This window comes from Apteryx rowi, unplaced genomic scaffold, assembly GCF_003343035.1.
Source record: "Apteryx rowi isolate R43461 unplaced genomic scaffold, aptRow1 scaffold_1001, whole genome shotgun sequence".
In the NCBI taxonomy this organism is placed as follows: Eukaryota; Metazoa; Chordata; class Aves; order Apterygiformes; family Apterygidae; genus Apteryx; species Apteryx rowi.
In genome coordinates, this window is record NW_020447200.1 from 33,888 (window position 1) to 51,204 (window position 17,317).

Consider the following 17,317-nt stretch of genomic DNA (forward strand, 5'->3'; position numbering starts at 1 on the left):
TTTTATCAGAATGGTTATCTTTCTCTAATTTCACTTCTTGTAGTTTCTCGGAGTCACAGAACTATCTGCCTATTGTGAAGGCTACTTTCTAAAAAATATGATGGTCCTCATTGAAAATGAAGCTTTCAAACAGCTGTTGTATGACAGGAATGGAGAAACGTCTGGTCAAAATGTACTACAGGACTTACAGAGGACGTTGGCCACAAGGATTCAGTCAATTCATTTGTCTTCTTCAAAGGGCTCCGTTGTATAAAGCTGAAGAAGATGGTAACACTTCAATAAAGACCCTGCAAGTTAAGTCTCCTGTTGCAGTTGCTTAAATGAATGCAAAAAAAATTCTGCTTCACATCCAAATAGTTCTGTGTTGGCCAAAGGTGCTGCATTGAGGCTGCAGCCTCATTTGGATGAGGGAATACAGAATACATAGCTCCTCCATGTTTTTGAGTAACAGGGATACAACATTGTCTAGTGAATCACTGTTGTATTCAAATTCTGAACACAAAAATGTGGTCACGGAGCTAGATGCCAACAAAAGCCAGAACCCACATCAATGAACAGCAGAAGCCCCTGCCTGAGCAGTGATGCCATGGAACACATAAATTAGTCATTTAAGGCTGTTTTGTTCCACAGTGTTACACATTTAAAAACTATATCTATCCCGGCGTCCATTATCTTGTGCATTTAAGAAATGTAAGAACTGTTAGTTGCCATTGAGCAATGATCAGCTGTGTTTGAGAGTGGGTAAGACTGTTATAATTGAGGAAATATACTGGCAGATTTTTAGGGGTGGGAACTTTTTAAATTGTTCATAAAAAATAAAGGGGTGGCCTTGTAGTTTAAAACTATTTCTTAAGCTTAAATTTTCATTTTCGACAGAGCTGTGTTTGAGAATCTATGTAACGGTTTGTTTTTTAAATGGTAAAATGTACATTGTGTAAACATACATATGATCAAGTTTTGCTTGTATTCTTTCCTAAGGTGGTATAATCTTGCCTAACAGGCAATGGTTACACCAAAGAGGTACATTACCAAGACTATCTCTATCACAGTTGTTTGGGGGGGGGGGGGCAGGAGAACTGCATGCTAATTGTGATTTGGGGTTTAAAAACAATGACAAACTCAACATGCATTTGCATGGTAACTGTACCTGTGAAACGTTATGTTTGTGCTTCGTTTTGCCAAGACAAATGCAATGTTACTTCTTGTCAAACTCCATTTGTGAAATTAGCATATTTTTTCATTCAGTGCAATTGGTTGTGATATGATACCCCCAGAGACCCTTCCCGAGATGCTGATTTCTGTTTGTTACAGTGAAGGGATAATAACAGATCTTTATTCTAGTAATGTGTCAATACTTTGCTACTGGCCAGAGAATGTGTCTGAGTTAGACTTTTTTAAATTATAATTAAATATGTACTATAGAACGATTTCTCACTGTATCTTGAGAATGTATAGGTTATCTACAATGCAGGGCTTGGATGGGGTGGGATCAGGGATGGGATTTAATGTCAGGGCTCCATTTATTTTGCAGCGTATTGTTAGCAAGGCAAATCTGTTAAGTGCCACCACATTCCTGATGCTCTGTCTTTGAATAATACCTATCATGAATCAATTGATTTAAAACATAGAGAAGACCACATTAAGAAGCAGGCAAAGGTGTTGCCTTGACCATGGCAAAATGACATTAATATATTTATTTTATAGCATGCTGTTCAGAAACTGTGCCCAGTCCATAGACTTTAGATGTTTTAATTTGGCAGTGCATGTTAACTTCTTGTTCTTTCATTGAAGTATCTGCATCGGGTGCTCTTCCATGTTTATAGCTTTTGGAATGCTCAGAGAACAGTTTTGGCTTTAGTTATCAAGACAGTAGGAAGCTGTTTTATGACTCTGAGGTGTAAATCCTCCTGTATGCTTGGTCTTTTAAAACCGATACAGTATCTGCAACAAATTACAAAAATGTCTGAATTGCCACTAATGTCGCAGGGACACAGCATGTCAGTCAATTAAACAGTTTTTTTCTGCACAGTAATTGTCCATACAAGATGATGTCCAGAACATTTAGATAATGGCAACTTTTCTGGGAATGCTGTGATATTAGAGAAGCAAGAATGTGGTTGATGCAACTACAACACACAGGGGTGCTTATTATATGTGCTTCCTCGGCCAAGGAAACCCATCCTTCCAAACCGATAATAACTAGAGGACAGCAGCAGACCTCACCCTGCAGCTTCAAGTTTTAAAATAGCAGAGTTTTTCAGACAATAACCACAGTGCTAAAATTCTTCCCTTGGGTACATGCGTAATGCCCAACAAAGTCATCAGGAGTTGCATACGCATATATCCACAGGCAGAATATCTTTTGCTGGGAAACAAGCACCCAGGTATACATGTGGCTAGGCAGTCTGGTGTCTAATGTGATAATGATAGCCACAACTGTCATGCTAGTGTTTCTAGTTCAAATGCTAATTGTGCTTCGTTAATAGGACAGAGAGAACTGTGTGCATGGGCTACTCCTGGAATGGGATGGTTTTTGAGGATGTGTAGGAACCAGCCTGAGACACAGTAGGAAGTAAACACTGATAACTTCTTGTGCTAGTCCTTCTCCTGATAAGTTGAGTCAAGAATATCTGTGTTAACATTTGCTGCTTTTCTTTTAGAGATGAAGGGCATAATCTGTTCTTTGGTGGTTGTCCGTGAATGGAATGGTCATCGTGTTTTGGCACCCAAAGGCAAAATGAGAACTCAAGCCTCCAGCAGCAGTGTGTGCCTGCCATCAGGCACACACTGCATGAGCCCCTCAGCAGAACTGTGTGAGCCTACACACTTGTGGGTCCCTTTACTCCTTCAGGGGCTTGTGAATCTGGATGGCTGAGCATGACAGAAAGCAGGGCACCCCACTGTCACCACCAGATCTGCTTTGCTGGTCTCTATCATATGGTAGAAGAGAACACCACCAAAGTAGCATATCAGTCAAAACTGCTACAGGAAAGGATTGTGGCTACTGATATATAAGCAGGTAACTTTTCCCCTTAAGAACATTGGTCATGCCAAAGTCATCAATGTATAGCTGAAAGGAACCTTGAAAAGTCATGATTTTCACATTTTTTTTTTACAGATGAACCCCATAACTTTTGCCAGCAAAAGTGCCAGCCCATGTAACCCAAGCATTCATTTCTCTTGGAAGTAGTCCGTGGATCTTTATGGATCCAAAGACTAGAGTTTGAAAACTAGCCCACCTCTCCTGCCAGGGAGCAGGATGAGGCATAGCTTGTCCACCCCAGAGGATGTGTAACTTGCCAGCTCTTGAAACTTCCAGTGACAAGAATCCACAGTCTTCACCTTGGAAGTTTTTCCTAATACCTGATTTAGAATTTCTTTCCTGCAAAGCAAGCCATTTTTCTTTCAAGCCTTGATTGACATGAAGAGCAGATGATCCACAGCCTTCTTATAAGAATATTTTATGTATGAGAGGAATTATCCTACTTTCCTCACTAGTATAAGTCCTTCCTAGTCCCTTCAAAAATATGTTCTAGGCCTCTGATTTTTGTTGTTATTCCCCTCTTGACTTCTTAGTTTCCCCAAAATGCTTTATTCCAGCAGGGGTTTTATCCCATAACAAGTAAACTGCAGTAATTGTCTCCTGAGTTTTACCTACAGAATATCTAAACATATATCCCAGAAAATATTTTGAAAGAACATCCCATGGCTGACTTGCATCTAGTCTATCATTCATTATAATTCCTGGGGGTTTTACTGCTGCTTTACCAGGAGTTCCCATTTGTATTTGTCCATTCGTTTGTACCTTCCAAAGTGTAACACTTACAACTCATCTTTATTAAAATTTGTTCTGGTTTAACTGGGGCAATTTCCCTACTTCATCATGATCGTTTTTAGTTTTGGTCCTGTCTTCTAGCATGTTTCATAATCTCCTAGCTTTATTATATGTGGCTTCATGCATGGATTCTTCATTCCATTAATCTGGGGTGTGGAGGGAAGGGCTCTGTGATAAATTTAGTCTAAAAAGCAGTGTGAGTATCAGTGGGTGTCCATGAATACCATCTCTATCAGATAAGGTTCTTCTATCAGAGCATTTTATTAGCATTTTAGAAAGATAGTATTATCATTTAGAAAACAAAAAAAACCCTTCTGCTTCTTTAGTCTTTGTACAACTTGCAATAATTTGCCAATTTTGAAGAAAATATTACTTCCAGCCTTCTCCAGCCTCTCTAGATGAAATGGAAGAAATATAAAATCCTTAGAAAAACCTGAGATTTTTTTTATTATAATTTTCTAGCCTGAAATGACTGAAGGGTTGTTTTGGTTCCTTTCCATCTGTCTTTTTTATACTAGTCCATTGCTGTAATACTTGAGGACTTAAAGGCATCCTGCCCCAGCCTCACTGAAGATCTTTCCTTCTGCCTTTTTACAAGAGACTTGGCCCTGTCTTAGTTTCCAGATTTTCCTCACATTTCCACCTTGCCTAACAGACAGCCAGTTTCCACATGTCCTGATTTTTTATTCTTGAGCCCTGCTGGATCCCTTCCCAAGCCCAGAAATGGTATCTGTGTTCTCACTAATGAGTAATTTTCCAATAATGAGCTTGAGAGCTGGGAAGAGAAATGGATGGGGAATGTATGAGGGCAAAGGTTTTGGACATCAGAGAGGAAGGCTGGTACTCTTTTCAGGACAAATTTCAGCACTGTCTTCTTGTTACTCAAATTTTCCGTGACCTATTCCTTATGCCTTCTGTCCTCTAAACACAGCTGGTGTCCAGATGCTCTCCACTCTGGAAAAAGGCCAGCTTTGTAAAGGCTAAGACTTTTTCCCAGCTAAAACTTCTCCTGCTTGGTCTCAGCTTCTGAGTAGATTTGTGCAAATGTCTATTAAAGACAGAGGAAAACATCTTTAAAGACGTGTGAAGGCTTAGTAGCAAGTCTGTTGGCAGTAATGAGAGCTGCCTGCTGAATCTCCACGTGCTACTTTCGACACTGAGCCTTTTTGTACTGAATATCCACTGACCACTGGCTTCATATCACACACTGTGCTAGTCCTTCTAGATGTGTTACAGCATCTGGTGTGTTAGGGGGCTTTCAGGAACTCTAATTTTGTTTCAGCGTAGCATGATGTGCTGTTCTTAAAATTAAAAGAAAAAAAAATCCTCAGTTTGTACTGGAATAAACTGCTCTGAGGTGGTGTGGTGAGAAGGAAGAAAGAGAGCCTCTTCCCCATACCTATCCAAAATCAGAGTTCTGTTATGGCACAGAATACTACTAAGTCTGTGGGGACTCAGGTATGTGAGACCCTGTTTAAGTGAATTTTTTATGTTCAAGAAAAATGCAGGTGTTGTTAAAGTTCACACATCTGCATACTCAAGACAAGGCTCAAGCCAGCTTAGAGAAAATGTCATTCCTAGTACTGTTGTCTGTGGGTCAAATCCTAGAGCCTGAGAACTTGCAGAGCTTGTTGAAGTCAGTTGCAGGTATTTAGAGCTGGTTCTCTCTTAAAAATATTCCTGAAGGACGACATCTTCTTGAAGCCTGCCTTCACTAAAGCTGCCTCTGAAGTCAGTGGATAATTTTTTTGATGAAAGAGAGTTACCTAAAGTCAAACAAAGACTTAGAGTTAGTTTGCTTGACAAAGTGTCTTTCATGTGCGGATCTGCAAGGGCTTTACAGAAACGTAGGGCTGGATGCTGCTTTCATTCCCTAGCCCAGAGATGTGGGCCGATTGAAATATATAAGCATTAAGAAGGCTGTTTAGGATGTGTCCAAATATATAATAAACTAGCTTTCAGAACGGTAACCTTGAAATAATATCTGAAATCCCATACATGAGAAAATCACTTATTTTAGATGACTGCATATAAGCACAACATTTTGTCTTTAACTCCTATCACTTCCAATCACATCTTCCATTCATTTATAACAAAATTAATGTTTTTTATTCTTTAACATGTTCATTATTTTTAGGCAAGACAAATTATCTTCAAGGGGTACAAACTGAGGCTCCCAGCCCTGACCAGATTATCATGTTTCAGTAGAATTGTTCCTGGCCTACAATTCATAACTGGTCTTCAAAGGCAAAAATATTAAAGCTGAGTCTTCAGCTGTGAATTGATGATCTGTGAGTTCAGTGAGACCACTGCTGAAATATTACAAATGTGGTGCCCAAAGCAGAAGGAAAATCTGCCATCAAGTTCACCAGTAATATTTCCTGAGTTAAGATCTGGCTGGATATGTACAGAAGCTAATGGGCATTTGTTAACTGATTTCAAGGGGCCTAAGAACTAAACTTAGTGTGTGTAGGAGGGAGGTATTTCTTTTTGTTGTCATTAAATCGTCATTCTTTTATCTTTGCTCAAGTCTCCTTCCATGGATCAACCACTGATGGCCTAGTGTATATTTATCTTAGACTTTTTTGTGCAGAAGGTTCAAAATGTGGTATCTCCTGTTTTCCTGAGGTCTGTGTAGTCTCTGTAGATGATGCTTTTTGTGCTTTCCTAGGACTGCTCTTCTCTGAAACACCAGGAGACATGGCAGTCACTTGCAAAGGGGATTGCATTGGCCAGAAACACTAGACTCTGCAAACATTTCCTGGTTTGTAAGCTATGCTGCTTAGTTGGCTAGGTCTGTCCACCTGATTGGAGATGATGTACCAGAACAGCAATTTTGGTGTTTGTTTTCACTCGGGGAGGGATTTTTCCATTCTTCTTTGGGCTGATAGTTTTACTCACTCTTCTGTTTTTTCATGCTGCAGAGGTGATGGTGCTGTGCCCCTGAATGAACAGGCATACTTAGAGCAGGCACAGGTTTCTGTCAGTGTGGCACGGCATGCTGCTGAAGAGGTCTCAGTTAGGGAAAAGGATTAGGTACAAGAATTTAAATGTCTAGCCCCAGATCTTTGCGTTGGATTTCAGAGATATGGAATTTCCTTATTCCTGCTTCATTTTTCTCCAACTTGGAGGTTCCATGGAGTCAAAGGAGAGTGGAGGGGAACGCAAGGACATGAGGAGAGGAGGAAGGAGGAAAGAGGGAAGCAGCCTCATTTCCCATGTGTCTCTCAGCATTCCCAACCAGCCCGCTTGGCTCTCGTCTCTTCAGTGTTCACACGGAGGCTTTGCTCATTCCCACTTCTCAGATTCAGCAGTGGAGCTCTAGCAACTGGTAACTTTTCTTTGTCCTTATAAATATCTCCACTGCTGCAGCTGCAAGAATGAATTTGCCTGAACCCCTTTGTGTGTGGTTAGCTTTGGTCTTTCCACTTCCCATCATCTCTGCTGCTGTGTTTTCATTAAAACTTCCATTACTCTGCTTTACCCACCGCAGTTAGAGGCAATCTTGTTTCTTATTGCCTTTCTAAGCAAACAAAGGGGGAAAAAAAACCTCTCTGAAATACCCAATCAGAAATCATTCATGTTTTAAAATAAGCCACATTAGAAAATGGAGATGCTCAGGGAAAAAAAGAGAGAGAGAGAGAGAGAGAGACATCCACCTTATAAAAAGCCAATCTGTTAGGAGGTCATTTTAATTAATTAAGGCCACAGCCTTAGCACCTCAGATATGCTGGCAGGGACAGATTAAAATGGTTCAAAACATCTGGACTTGTTCAAGCCACAGGTACAAGAGAGCCCGGTCTTACCCTTTCCCCTTCCCAGCAGTGGATAAATTAACTCTCATATGGCTTACTGCGTGAGAGGCTTTCAAATGAGACTTTTAAAAGTCTGGTTCTCTCTAATCTGTGTATCTTTTAAAGAGCCCAAGGCATCCTGAACACTGAGATCCTGAGGTGGGTTACTTCAGTCCAGGTCATCTGAAAGCTTGTTATAATATCATCTGTACAATCGTTGTCCTCAAAGCAGGCTTTTGACTAGCTTAAAGTTTGGAAAACATCTCGAGTCATTCAGAACAAAGGTGGCATTATAAAGTACTGTATTTTATATCAGAGCTGTGCATTTTCTGTTTCTCTGTTTTTTTTTTTTATTGAGGGGAGGGAGGTTGAGCATATGAAACGTTTTGGATTTTCTGTCCATAGAGTTATCTTTGTGTGTTTGTTTGAGAGAGAGAGAGAGAGGGAGAGAGATGGACAGTAAATAGATCTACAGGATATGTTATGAGGCGTGAAATCATGTTTGTAATGAGATTTCTTGTTAATGGCAGTCAGCCTTCCTTGATGCTAAGCATTAATGCAACATCCATTAGTGCAGCTAAACCTCCCTCCGCCCCACTTTCCCAAAAGGGTTTCACTTTGTACCTACTTTAGCATTTATAAATATTTGATACAAGGTTCAAGAAAGTAATTTCCATGTTAAATGAAGGATAAATGAGCGTTCTAGGAAAAATACAAGTTAGGATTCTACTATAGCACCATTCACAAAACAAACATGAAAGCATGATGAAATTTACCCCACTGAAATTGCTGGAAGCCTTTTCATTGATTTTTCTAGTCTGTGGATCAGGTCTGTTTTCCACCTCTCTTTCATACTATCAGTCACCTTTGAAGTCCTTTTGCATCTCATGCTTTCCAAGCCAAATGCATATCTGTAATTAGAAAGCACAATCTTGATCCTTAAATGGGGAAGAGATCTTTCCTCTGCCTTCCCCTACTGGTTTTATATCTTTGTTTGCTGCTGAAAACAACAGCTGAATGGGGAAATCCCAGTGTGAGCACTCTGAAAAGACAGAGGAGCTAGCACTGTCCATGTGACAAATGTTTACTTCCTTCATCCTTTTTCACATCCACTCCCACCTGCATCTTTGAGCTGTCTTTGAAGCTAAACTTAGACGAGAAAAATGAAGACCAGAGGAAAGGACGTGCTAGAAATAAGATGGTTTCTAGAATGATGCAGAACTATTGAGTGAATCTTGATTGTTGCAGCTTTTGAATTCCCTCCTATGGGAGGGGAGGCAGATTCCTAATTTGCACAATGTAAAACTAGGAGTGGTTATGATTGTTTCTTGGGTATTCTTTTTTTTCTTTCCTAGCACCGTGGTTTTATTTGCTGGCATCCATTGTTAGGGTGTGTATGGGAAGGTTTCACTTTATATGGAGAAGCAAATGAAATATCACACAACCCAACAGTGATCCTCAACAAATAAGAAGACATTGGCCTCCTTCCACAGTTGTACCTTAAGTATTGGTTTGTGGCTTTGCAGAAGTGTTTGAGGTCATCTACAATTAACAACAGAGATGAAACATCCTTCCTCTTTGCTTATCCTTTTATGAATGCTCAACTTACAAATAGCACAGAGTATAGAAAATAGGATGACAGATGTTTTTGAACAGACAAAGAGTATAAGAAATAAAAATGTTTTTGGAACCATTTTTTTTTCCGCAGAAAGACAGATAAGCATCTATAGCTCATTCCTATAGCTCATTCAAAGATGTCAGTCTCTCAAGACTGTTAGATGTTTTTGAAAATTACCTATTTGGAGCTGTTAATATACCGAGAGCAAGCTGTTTCCACTGAAGAAATTGACTTATGGCCCTTTGTGAAAGGGCAGAAGGGGAATGTATTAAAAACAGGAGGTCAGCCATAATTTGAAGTGGCAGCTTTTGTCCACCCTGTCCACAGCCCTAATGTTATTTTAAAAGTGTGTTTATATTTTATTTCTTTTTATTTTTTTAATTATTTTTATTGTGAACATAATTTTTTCTTTGAGCATAATGTATTCAGTCAGCTAGATCAGAAAGCTTTATGTGTTCTATCTCATAATTAGATCCTTAGCATAAATGTTGGGAAAACTCTGAGAACGTTCTCCGAGTGCACCTTACATCATTTTAAACCCCATTCTGTCTGATGCTAATCCTTTTAAAATCTCCAATGAGGTTATGATTCATTTGTTGTTGCTAAACATCATTTTGTTAACACTGTATTAATGCAGGACAGAATGTGAAATTAGCAAGGTTTTTTTTTATTGTATTATTCTAAAAAAGGGAAAAAGTAAATAGATCTTTGTTTCTCATGTAATATATTTCCCTTAGCTTGAGACTACATGTGCAAAGCTTCTGCTCTGAATGCCTTGTTAGAATCAAGTTATAAAATGGAGGAAAATGGCCTTATAAAGATTTGATGAAAAATTTAACTGCAGTGGTGCAGAACACACACTTGTTACAGTCTGCTCTACCTCTCGCGAAGTCAGTGGGAATATTTAATGTGAGTTACTGCAAGGCTGTAAGGTTTTTTTAATGCACTAACAGATATACTTTGCTATCCCATCATCTGCACAGTTGTGGTTCATACACCATAAAGACTGAAGGTCAAATCCTGCTGTCATTGCACATAGCAACCCAGCTTCAGCAAGGATCATAAACAGGTAGTTAGTTAGTTGCACAATTTTGAGGTTTTTGGTGAACAGAGATGGGAGAGGGTAGGCTTTCCTTGTGCTTGTTGTATCACAGCCTTTGCATTTCCAATGACTTTATTAAAAGGATCATATATCTACATGCTGCAGAAAGAGGCCTGTGTGTGGTGGGAAAGATTTTTATGAATTTAGACTTGCCTAAGAAAACATCAACCATTCTAATCTTAGACAAGTTGCATTCCATATCCATCTGTTTAGTGGATCAGTCTGATGTTTACTATTTAGTAAATTACATTTGATCTTTTTTTTTTTCAAATTTCTTTGAGGGGATTGCCTGCCATCAGCTAGTGTAAAATAGTGCCAAGGACTTCAAAATATACCCTTGGGGCCAAACTCTGCTAGCTTCACATACCACAAACAGTCCTATCAAAAGCAAGGAAAGCTGGATTGGGTGCACAAACTGCAACTCCCCCTACCCCACCCTTGATGTCAACTTACATGTCCTGCTTCATTTCATAGAGATTGATGACTTCCCGGGGGAAAAAAAAAAAACCAAACACATGGTGCCAATTCACCCCAGTTGGAAATGTATCAAAGTCAAAAAAATTTTATTAGACATGACTGTAGTCTACCAAATCCAGTCCTGTACGTAGGCAGAACTCCAAGGGAAAGTAATGGGAGCTTCTGATATAAAGCTTGCAGAAGAAGTCTACCTAATGAACTGTGACAAATGGCAACTTTGTGTAAACTCTCCTGGTGGGTTTGTATAAAGGTTTTTAAGAAATCTTCATTGGAACACACCAGAGAATAATAAATTTGCACCTTGATAGTATAGCTTTATTTGTATATATTCTATGTAAATTTTTAACCAGAGGATACATGTCATTCCCTGTACATATCTGATTAGAGTGGTGGCAGTGCTGTGCACTGCTATTTAGGAGATCCAGGTTCTTCAGTCTTGGGTTTTGACTGTAAAGGCTGCTGGAGACTGCTTGGGACCAGCCAAAAAATAGGATGGATAGATGATCACAACCCACTGCTTATAATTGTAGGAGTAGGAACTGGGACAGATGTTGGCTATGGAGAAGACTGCTTGCCTCCACTCCTGGCTAAAGGACAAGTGCCTCCTTCGCTGTCATCTCCAATAGAAGGGAAGTGATTTATGGTTTCTGATATTTGAAGAGTGTGGAGAACATTTAAAGCCCTGTTTGGATCAGTGTTTAACAGGGACCTGATCTAATAAGAAGGAACCCACACTTCTTGTGTCACATGGGAAGGTCCACAAAGAAGCAGTGTGTATATACATCTACCTATCTGTCTGTCTGTCTGTCTATCTAATATCCCAATGTTTCTGTATTGAATGGTTTCAGTAACCTGTAAACAAGTGATTGCTCCTGTTGTGTTACTGCTTTGAAATTCTTTGCATGCACTCTGGCCTATAATTCTTTAAGAAAAGAAATTATACATATTATATATATATATATATATATTGTAGCTTGCAAAATATTCATGTTGAAGAGCCACGTTTTGTGCAAATTGTACATTTATGTTGTGAGCAATATTGGAATATGAACTTTTATTAGTTGTTGGCATTAAAACATGTTTTTATTGATAGTAAATTTGTCACATTATTCTTGAGTGTATGTAACAAGCTTTCAAACTCAGGCATTAGATCAACTACTGAGAGTTTCTCTGTGCAGTAGAAATAGCACTGACTTTCAGAAAATAGGCAGGTATGCAAATCCCGTTCTGTTTAATGCAAGTTGCAAGGCTGATTATTCATGCAGTTTGTCAGGCCAATACTTCTTTTTTTGGCAGTGCTGGAATTCATGTTTAATATGATGACACTGTTGCCCTGGTTTATAGCAGAACTAAAACCCCAACCTAGCAAAACAAAGTGCTTAACTCCCATTTCCCCCTGTTTTCCCTCTGTTAAAGATAAACACAATGAGGACCCCAGAAACTTCCAATTTCCTGCTGGTAGCAAATGTTATATTTTCAAATTTCATGCTACATAGTTTAGGGGCTAGATAAAAGTGTAATATCACTATGACTTTAGGAAAGCTACAGCATTTGGAGCTTGACCTTAAAACTTTTACGTGACTTCTGAATATCATTGGTGGCTTTGTTTGCTCAGTGTTTACCTCTGGGAAATGTATGCTATTGATTTAAATGTTTAATATATTGACTGCCTTTTTGTATATTTGTTATCATAAAACTTTGGTTTAAATGCTAACAATTGTAGTCTATTTTCAGACTTTAAATAATAACATACAGTTCTGTATTTGGAAGGCAAAGTTATTAATGAATATAGCAATTTGGTATTTTATTCCTATTTTATACAGCTGCCCCCATAGGTTACTATCAGATGGCAATGAATATTGCTGAACAGCAGGTGGAACTCTTTTGAGTGTGTTTATGAGCCATCTCTGTTCAATAAAAATTCCATTGTTTTCTAGCCTAGGAAATGGCTGCTGTGAGTGTTTTTGTTGTTCCTTCTCCAGTTCAGATATTTCTCAATATACTTCAGATGGCTACAGGACTGGGGTTCTTCCAAGAATCATCTCCCAGAAACCATATACCTTCAGGGTTTTTTTCATCTGGAAATTCTGGTGCTGTTTTTCCCCACTCTGTGCTGTCAATATGGTTGCTGTGCTTGTGAAGAAGTGACGTGGATGCTTTTCCAAAGCTTCTGGTCCGAGCCCTGATCTGGCAACAAATGTGCACATGAGGCTGGGAACGGAGCTCCATCGTGCTTAAAATTAAGCATCTGCAAATGCACTGTAGACAAGCTGTTTTGAATACATGAAGATCTGAAAGTCTGGAAGCTTGCTTCATTATGTTATATTGCTGCAAGTGTATACAAATAAGCAGCAAAGGGGTATCACAGGAGAAGTCAGAATTAAATAGAAGGAATTGATTAACTTTGGCTTGAGAGTTAAAGCAAGCATTGAAAAATCTTTTGATTTTAGGATTTTTTTACTTCATCTGTTGATCTAGGATTTAAAATTAATTTAAAATGTTTTATACCATTTATGTTTTGGTGGATTTAAAGTCAAATCCTTTCTTCATAATGTATCAGATTATTATGAAACAGGCTGGTCCAGGAGGCAAAAAGTGGTAATCGCCTTTCAAGTATGGCCTATAAAGAAAAAGCCACAAATGCGAGTCACGGGAGTGAGACGCTGCTCACAGTAAACTGGGTGACTGTCCAGAACAGGATCCTGGCTCTGTCAGGTGCCTTTGGGCTCTGCGAGCTTAGCTGTTCGGGAGCACAGTGTGAAAGGCAGCTCTAGAGGAACCCTAGAGTTGTCTAAATTTTGTGACAAATATAGGCCCCCTTCCCTTCCTCCCCAGTATCATTAACTGAAAGAAAAAGCAAAGCAAGCTTCACTGTTAGCAAACTGGATTAATGTGTTTCCTTTCCCAAGCAAGGATACAGGGACAATTTTAAAACATTTCTGGGCATCTGAGTTGAACTTTCACTGAGAAAAACAGAGAAGTTCAGAGAGACCTGACAGAACAACAGACAGAACAACATTGTTCTGTGTTCTCTGCAAACTCATCTATGCTTTGGTTATATTCAGTTCACATTTTTTGATGTTTTCTTAATGTATTCACTGAGCTAATTAAGGTTTAGGACACCCACTGCTGTTGTTTCTCCTCTTCTGGGGCAGAAAGGGGCAGCAATATCTTAAACCACCACTGCTAATTTTAGTGCTCACCTGAGAGGAGCTTTAGGTTCTGTTCAAATAGGACAGCACTGTTGAAGTGCTTAATGTAGGTCTACTGATGGAGTCAGTAGCAGAGATATTTGTGTAGCAGAAAAAAAGTGATTCTCAGTTTAACTTACATTACTTCAAAGGTAACAGTAACATCTAAGCCAAATTTAAGAAAGCCACTCAGAAAAAAAAAATAATAATTTCTGCATAGTGGCTTATACAGGCATATTTCTATGTGTTTAATAATATCAGCCAAACTTTTTCAAGTCAATAGAGCCTTATATTTTAATGAAAACTTCTGCAATGGCTTTCCTTTCTTCTAATGAATGTTTCTAGGGAAATGCTTTTCCAGAGGAGTGTGGGCTGGCTATTTCCAAGCTTTGCTATGAAGATCTGAGACCACAGGATAAATGCTGAGAACCTGTGCACATATCCTCTGCAGTCTGGGAGGCTGCCGTACCCAGCGCAGCCCTGCTGCCTGACTACCTTTCTAGAGCTTATCAGTCCCTCTGCTCTACAAGCCCCGTGGCTTGTGTAAGAAGCTGGAGTCTCTTCTGAAATAATAAATACTTAATTAGTATTGAACAATATACTTTAGGATCCGGAGGTAATAAATATGTCCTACCACTGAGCCAAATCCCAGCCCTAATAGCTCCCATCGGTCTCATGGCACAGAGCAGCTGGAGGGGTGAGAGTCATCAGGTGTTTTGATGAGCACGTCAGCTCTCAGAGGCGTGATGCAGCCCCGCTGGCTCTCCTTGGCATGCTCACATGGGCACATTCACACCGGGGAGGTCTGACTGGCAAAGTCTGGGGTGGAGACCACAACAATGTCCAGAGAGCGCATGCAGACCCCACTTCCGCCTGCTCTGAGAATGACCATTAAAGGGCAGAACTTGAATAACGTAGCGAGTCACAGTGCTTGGGGAGTTTTACCAATTGTTTTTCTTTTTTTTCCCCTGTACCCATATGTGTACTGACTTTCCTTTATTAGTAAATCTTTAACATACTGCAATGTTCTATGCTCTTTTCAACTTTTGTCATTTTCTCTGTGTGTGTTGGCCAAGAATGGCCGACTAGGCCCTTGACTGTGTCCTACCTTCATGTGCTTCTTGGTTCTTCCTTCCCAGCTCTCCCCTTTTCCTCTCAACTCTACTACTTCTGCTTTCTACCAGTATCTTTAAAATTATTTTCCTCTGTTGGCTGTGTGTGGCAAATATGAATCCAGAATCCACATCCAGAAGTCCTTTTTCAAGATTGCTGAGAGGGCACGGACTAGAAGATCTCCTCTTCCTTTATGTTGACTCCAATACTATCTTAAAACAGTCACTGCAGGCATGATGGGATTCTAACTCCCAAACTCTCAGCACACATTTTAGGGAAGCAGATGCTCCATAAGCATACTTCTCTGCACTGATAATAAACTCACTGTTCCAATAAGCATTTAATGCCTTATGTGTGTATCTGGTTCACCCTGAGATCATCACACTTATTACTAGGCATAGTTAAAAGGTAAGCAACAGATCTAGTTTATTCCATTAAAGGTAAACACCAAAAGCAATACCTAAGACCTGGGAGAATAAGCTTTGGCACAAGAATGCCTCATCTTTTAAAGTGAGGAGGTTGGTGCTCTCCCGGAGAACTCCTTAGAGAGACTGTGGATAAATGAAAAACAAAAGCAGCTACCGCATTTCAGCTACCCGAAAATGTAACTTTATGCCTAGCTGTCAGTTGAGGAGTTCTCCCTCCAGGCTATGCTGCTGTGTGCAAATACGGTATGTAGTCTCCCTTGACAGGATGCTGCCCTATTGAGATCTGATCTTCCTTTGGTTTCCTCTCACTACTCATAGTCTTTACTTCATAGGAACACCCAGGGAATGCAAATGGAGAATCAAAAGGTAACCTTGAGGACTTTTATGGCTACCCTTGGTGTTTCAAAGCCACAGAATAAGTACTCCCTTATTTCTTTGTTAAGTCAGAGGATTTCTTGATGTCCTGGCCTTGCTGTTCAGCTGTTCATCTCTGGGACAGCTGAAGTAATATTTTGCAGCTCATTTGGGAAGAGAGAATTTTTTTTTTTTTTTTTAATAAGGGGGCCTGCTAATGTATCAGTTCCTTTACTTGCTTTTCTTTACATCTGTAGAGGCCAATTGAACTGCAGCCATAAGCCTACAGCATAACCTCTCTTAAAACATACAAAATTCCCTCTGTTTTCTTACTTACAGCCCATAGGATTTACAGTATGAACCTTTTCATGGCCTTGTAGTAGCTTCCAACTTTCATATTGGAAATGTTTACAGTGTCCCTGACAGTTTCATCATTCAAGGTATTTCAAATTCTCGGCGGAGCCTTGGGGAGTGCAGTGCCCTCTTTTCAATTTTTCAGATAATTACTGGAGAGCCTACTGGTATCAGCTACTTCGGCATCACTTCTTCATCAACCAGGTTTCCTCTCTTAACACCATTAGTGTTAAGACAAATATCTTAGCTCTCTGGCACCAAGTTGACCCATCCCCTAAAATGAAGAAGTTGACTTTTCCCTTTAAAGGAGCTACTGACTTTTCCTACTACTTTTCCTGGCCCTGGCCCTCCCTCCCCACCCCCTGCCTTTTCTTGACCTGGTAAGTCCATGCCAGATCACAACTTTGCTCTGCTTAGCTAGGTAACTTAATCCAGATGAACCTTTCTGAATGTTGATGAAGGCACCTTGACCAAAGTAAGCACACACGCTTTCTGTTGATGAGAACTATCCAGCCCTTGCATCCTTAGGTAGAAAGTAGTAGGTTGGGATAGCTCAAATGCTCCAAATTCTACGTAAGCAGATCCAGAAATAGGGCCAATGTTTTAGTGCTTTTCACTTCAGACAGGCATAGGAGTTTCTGACACTAGAAGCAGTGACTAAACTGAAACAATGAAAATCACCAATATTGTGTCTTGCCCTACTTTGCAGATGCCCCACAGAGGAAAAGTAAACTCAGCTCTGCTCATCAGAGAAATGTGTCTAAGAGAGATTCCAGCCAGAGTCCAAATCTGCAGGAGATGTACTGCCATGTCTGATTGATTGCTGATGAGAAAAAAAAAAAGAAGCCTGTAAATCTTAGAAGCTCAGTTTTAGGAAAGCCTCAAGGCCATTACAGAACAAACTATGGCTTGAGAATGTTTTGTAACTGCCTGATGATAATTTTTCTTCTGGTCAGAGACCTCTTACTTCCATAGGATCTGAACTTGGTCCTTTCAACCAAGGACAGCCTGGGACAGCCATTCAAGCCCTTGTCTCCTGTTGCATATATCC

General features: G+C 39.8%; 1 protein-coding gene across 4 annotated transcripts in view; it reads left to right on the forward strand.

Moving 5' to 3' along the window:
- The window catches only part of LOC112964825 (ankyrin repeat and BTB/POZ domain-containing protein BTBD11), a 43,125-nt gene extending 32,269 nt beyond the window's left edge, over positions 1–10,856 (forward strand). For all 4 annotated transcript variants that reach the window (XM_026063408.1, XM_026063385.1, XM_026063393.1 and 1 more), the window contains one exon: positions 44–10,856. In XM_026063408.1, the coding sequence (XP_025919193.1) occupies positions 44–92 (49 nt within the window). In that variant the 3' untranslated portion in view covers positions 93–10,856. The remainder of the gene's footprint in view (positions 1–43) is intronic.
- The last annotated feature ends 6,461 nt before the right edge of the window (positions 10,857–17,317 follow it).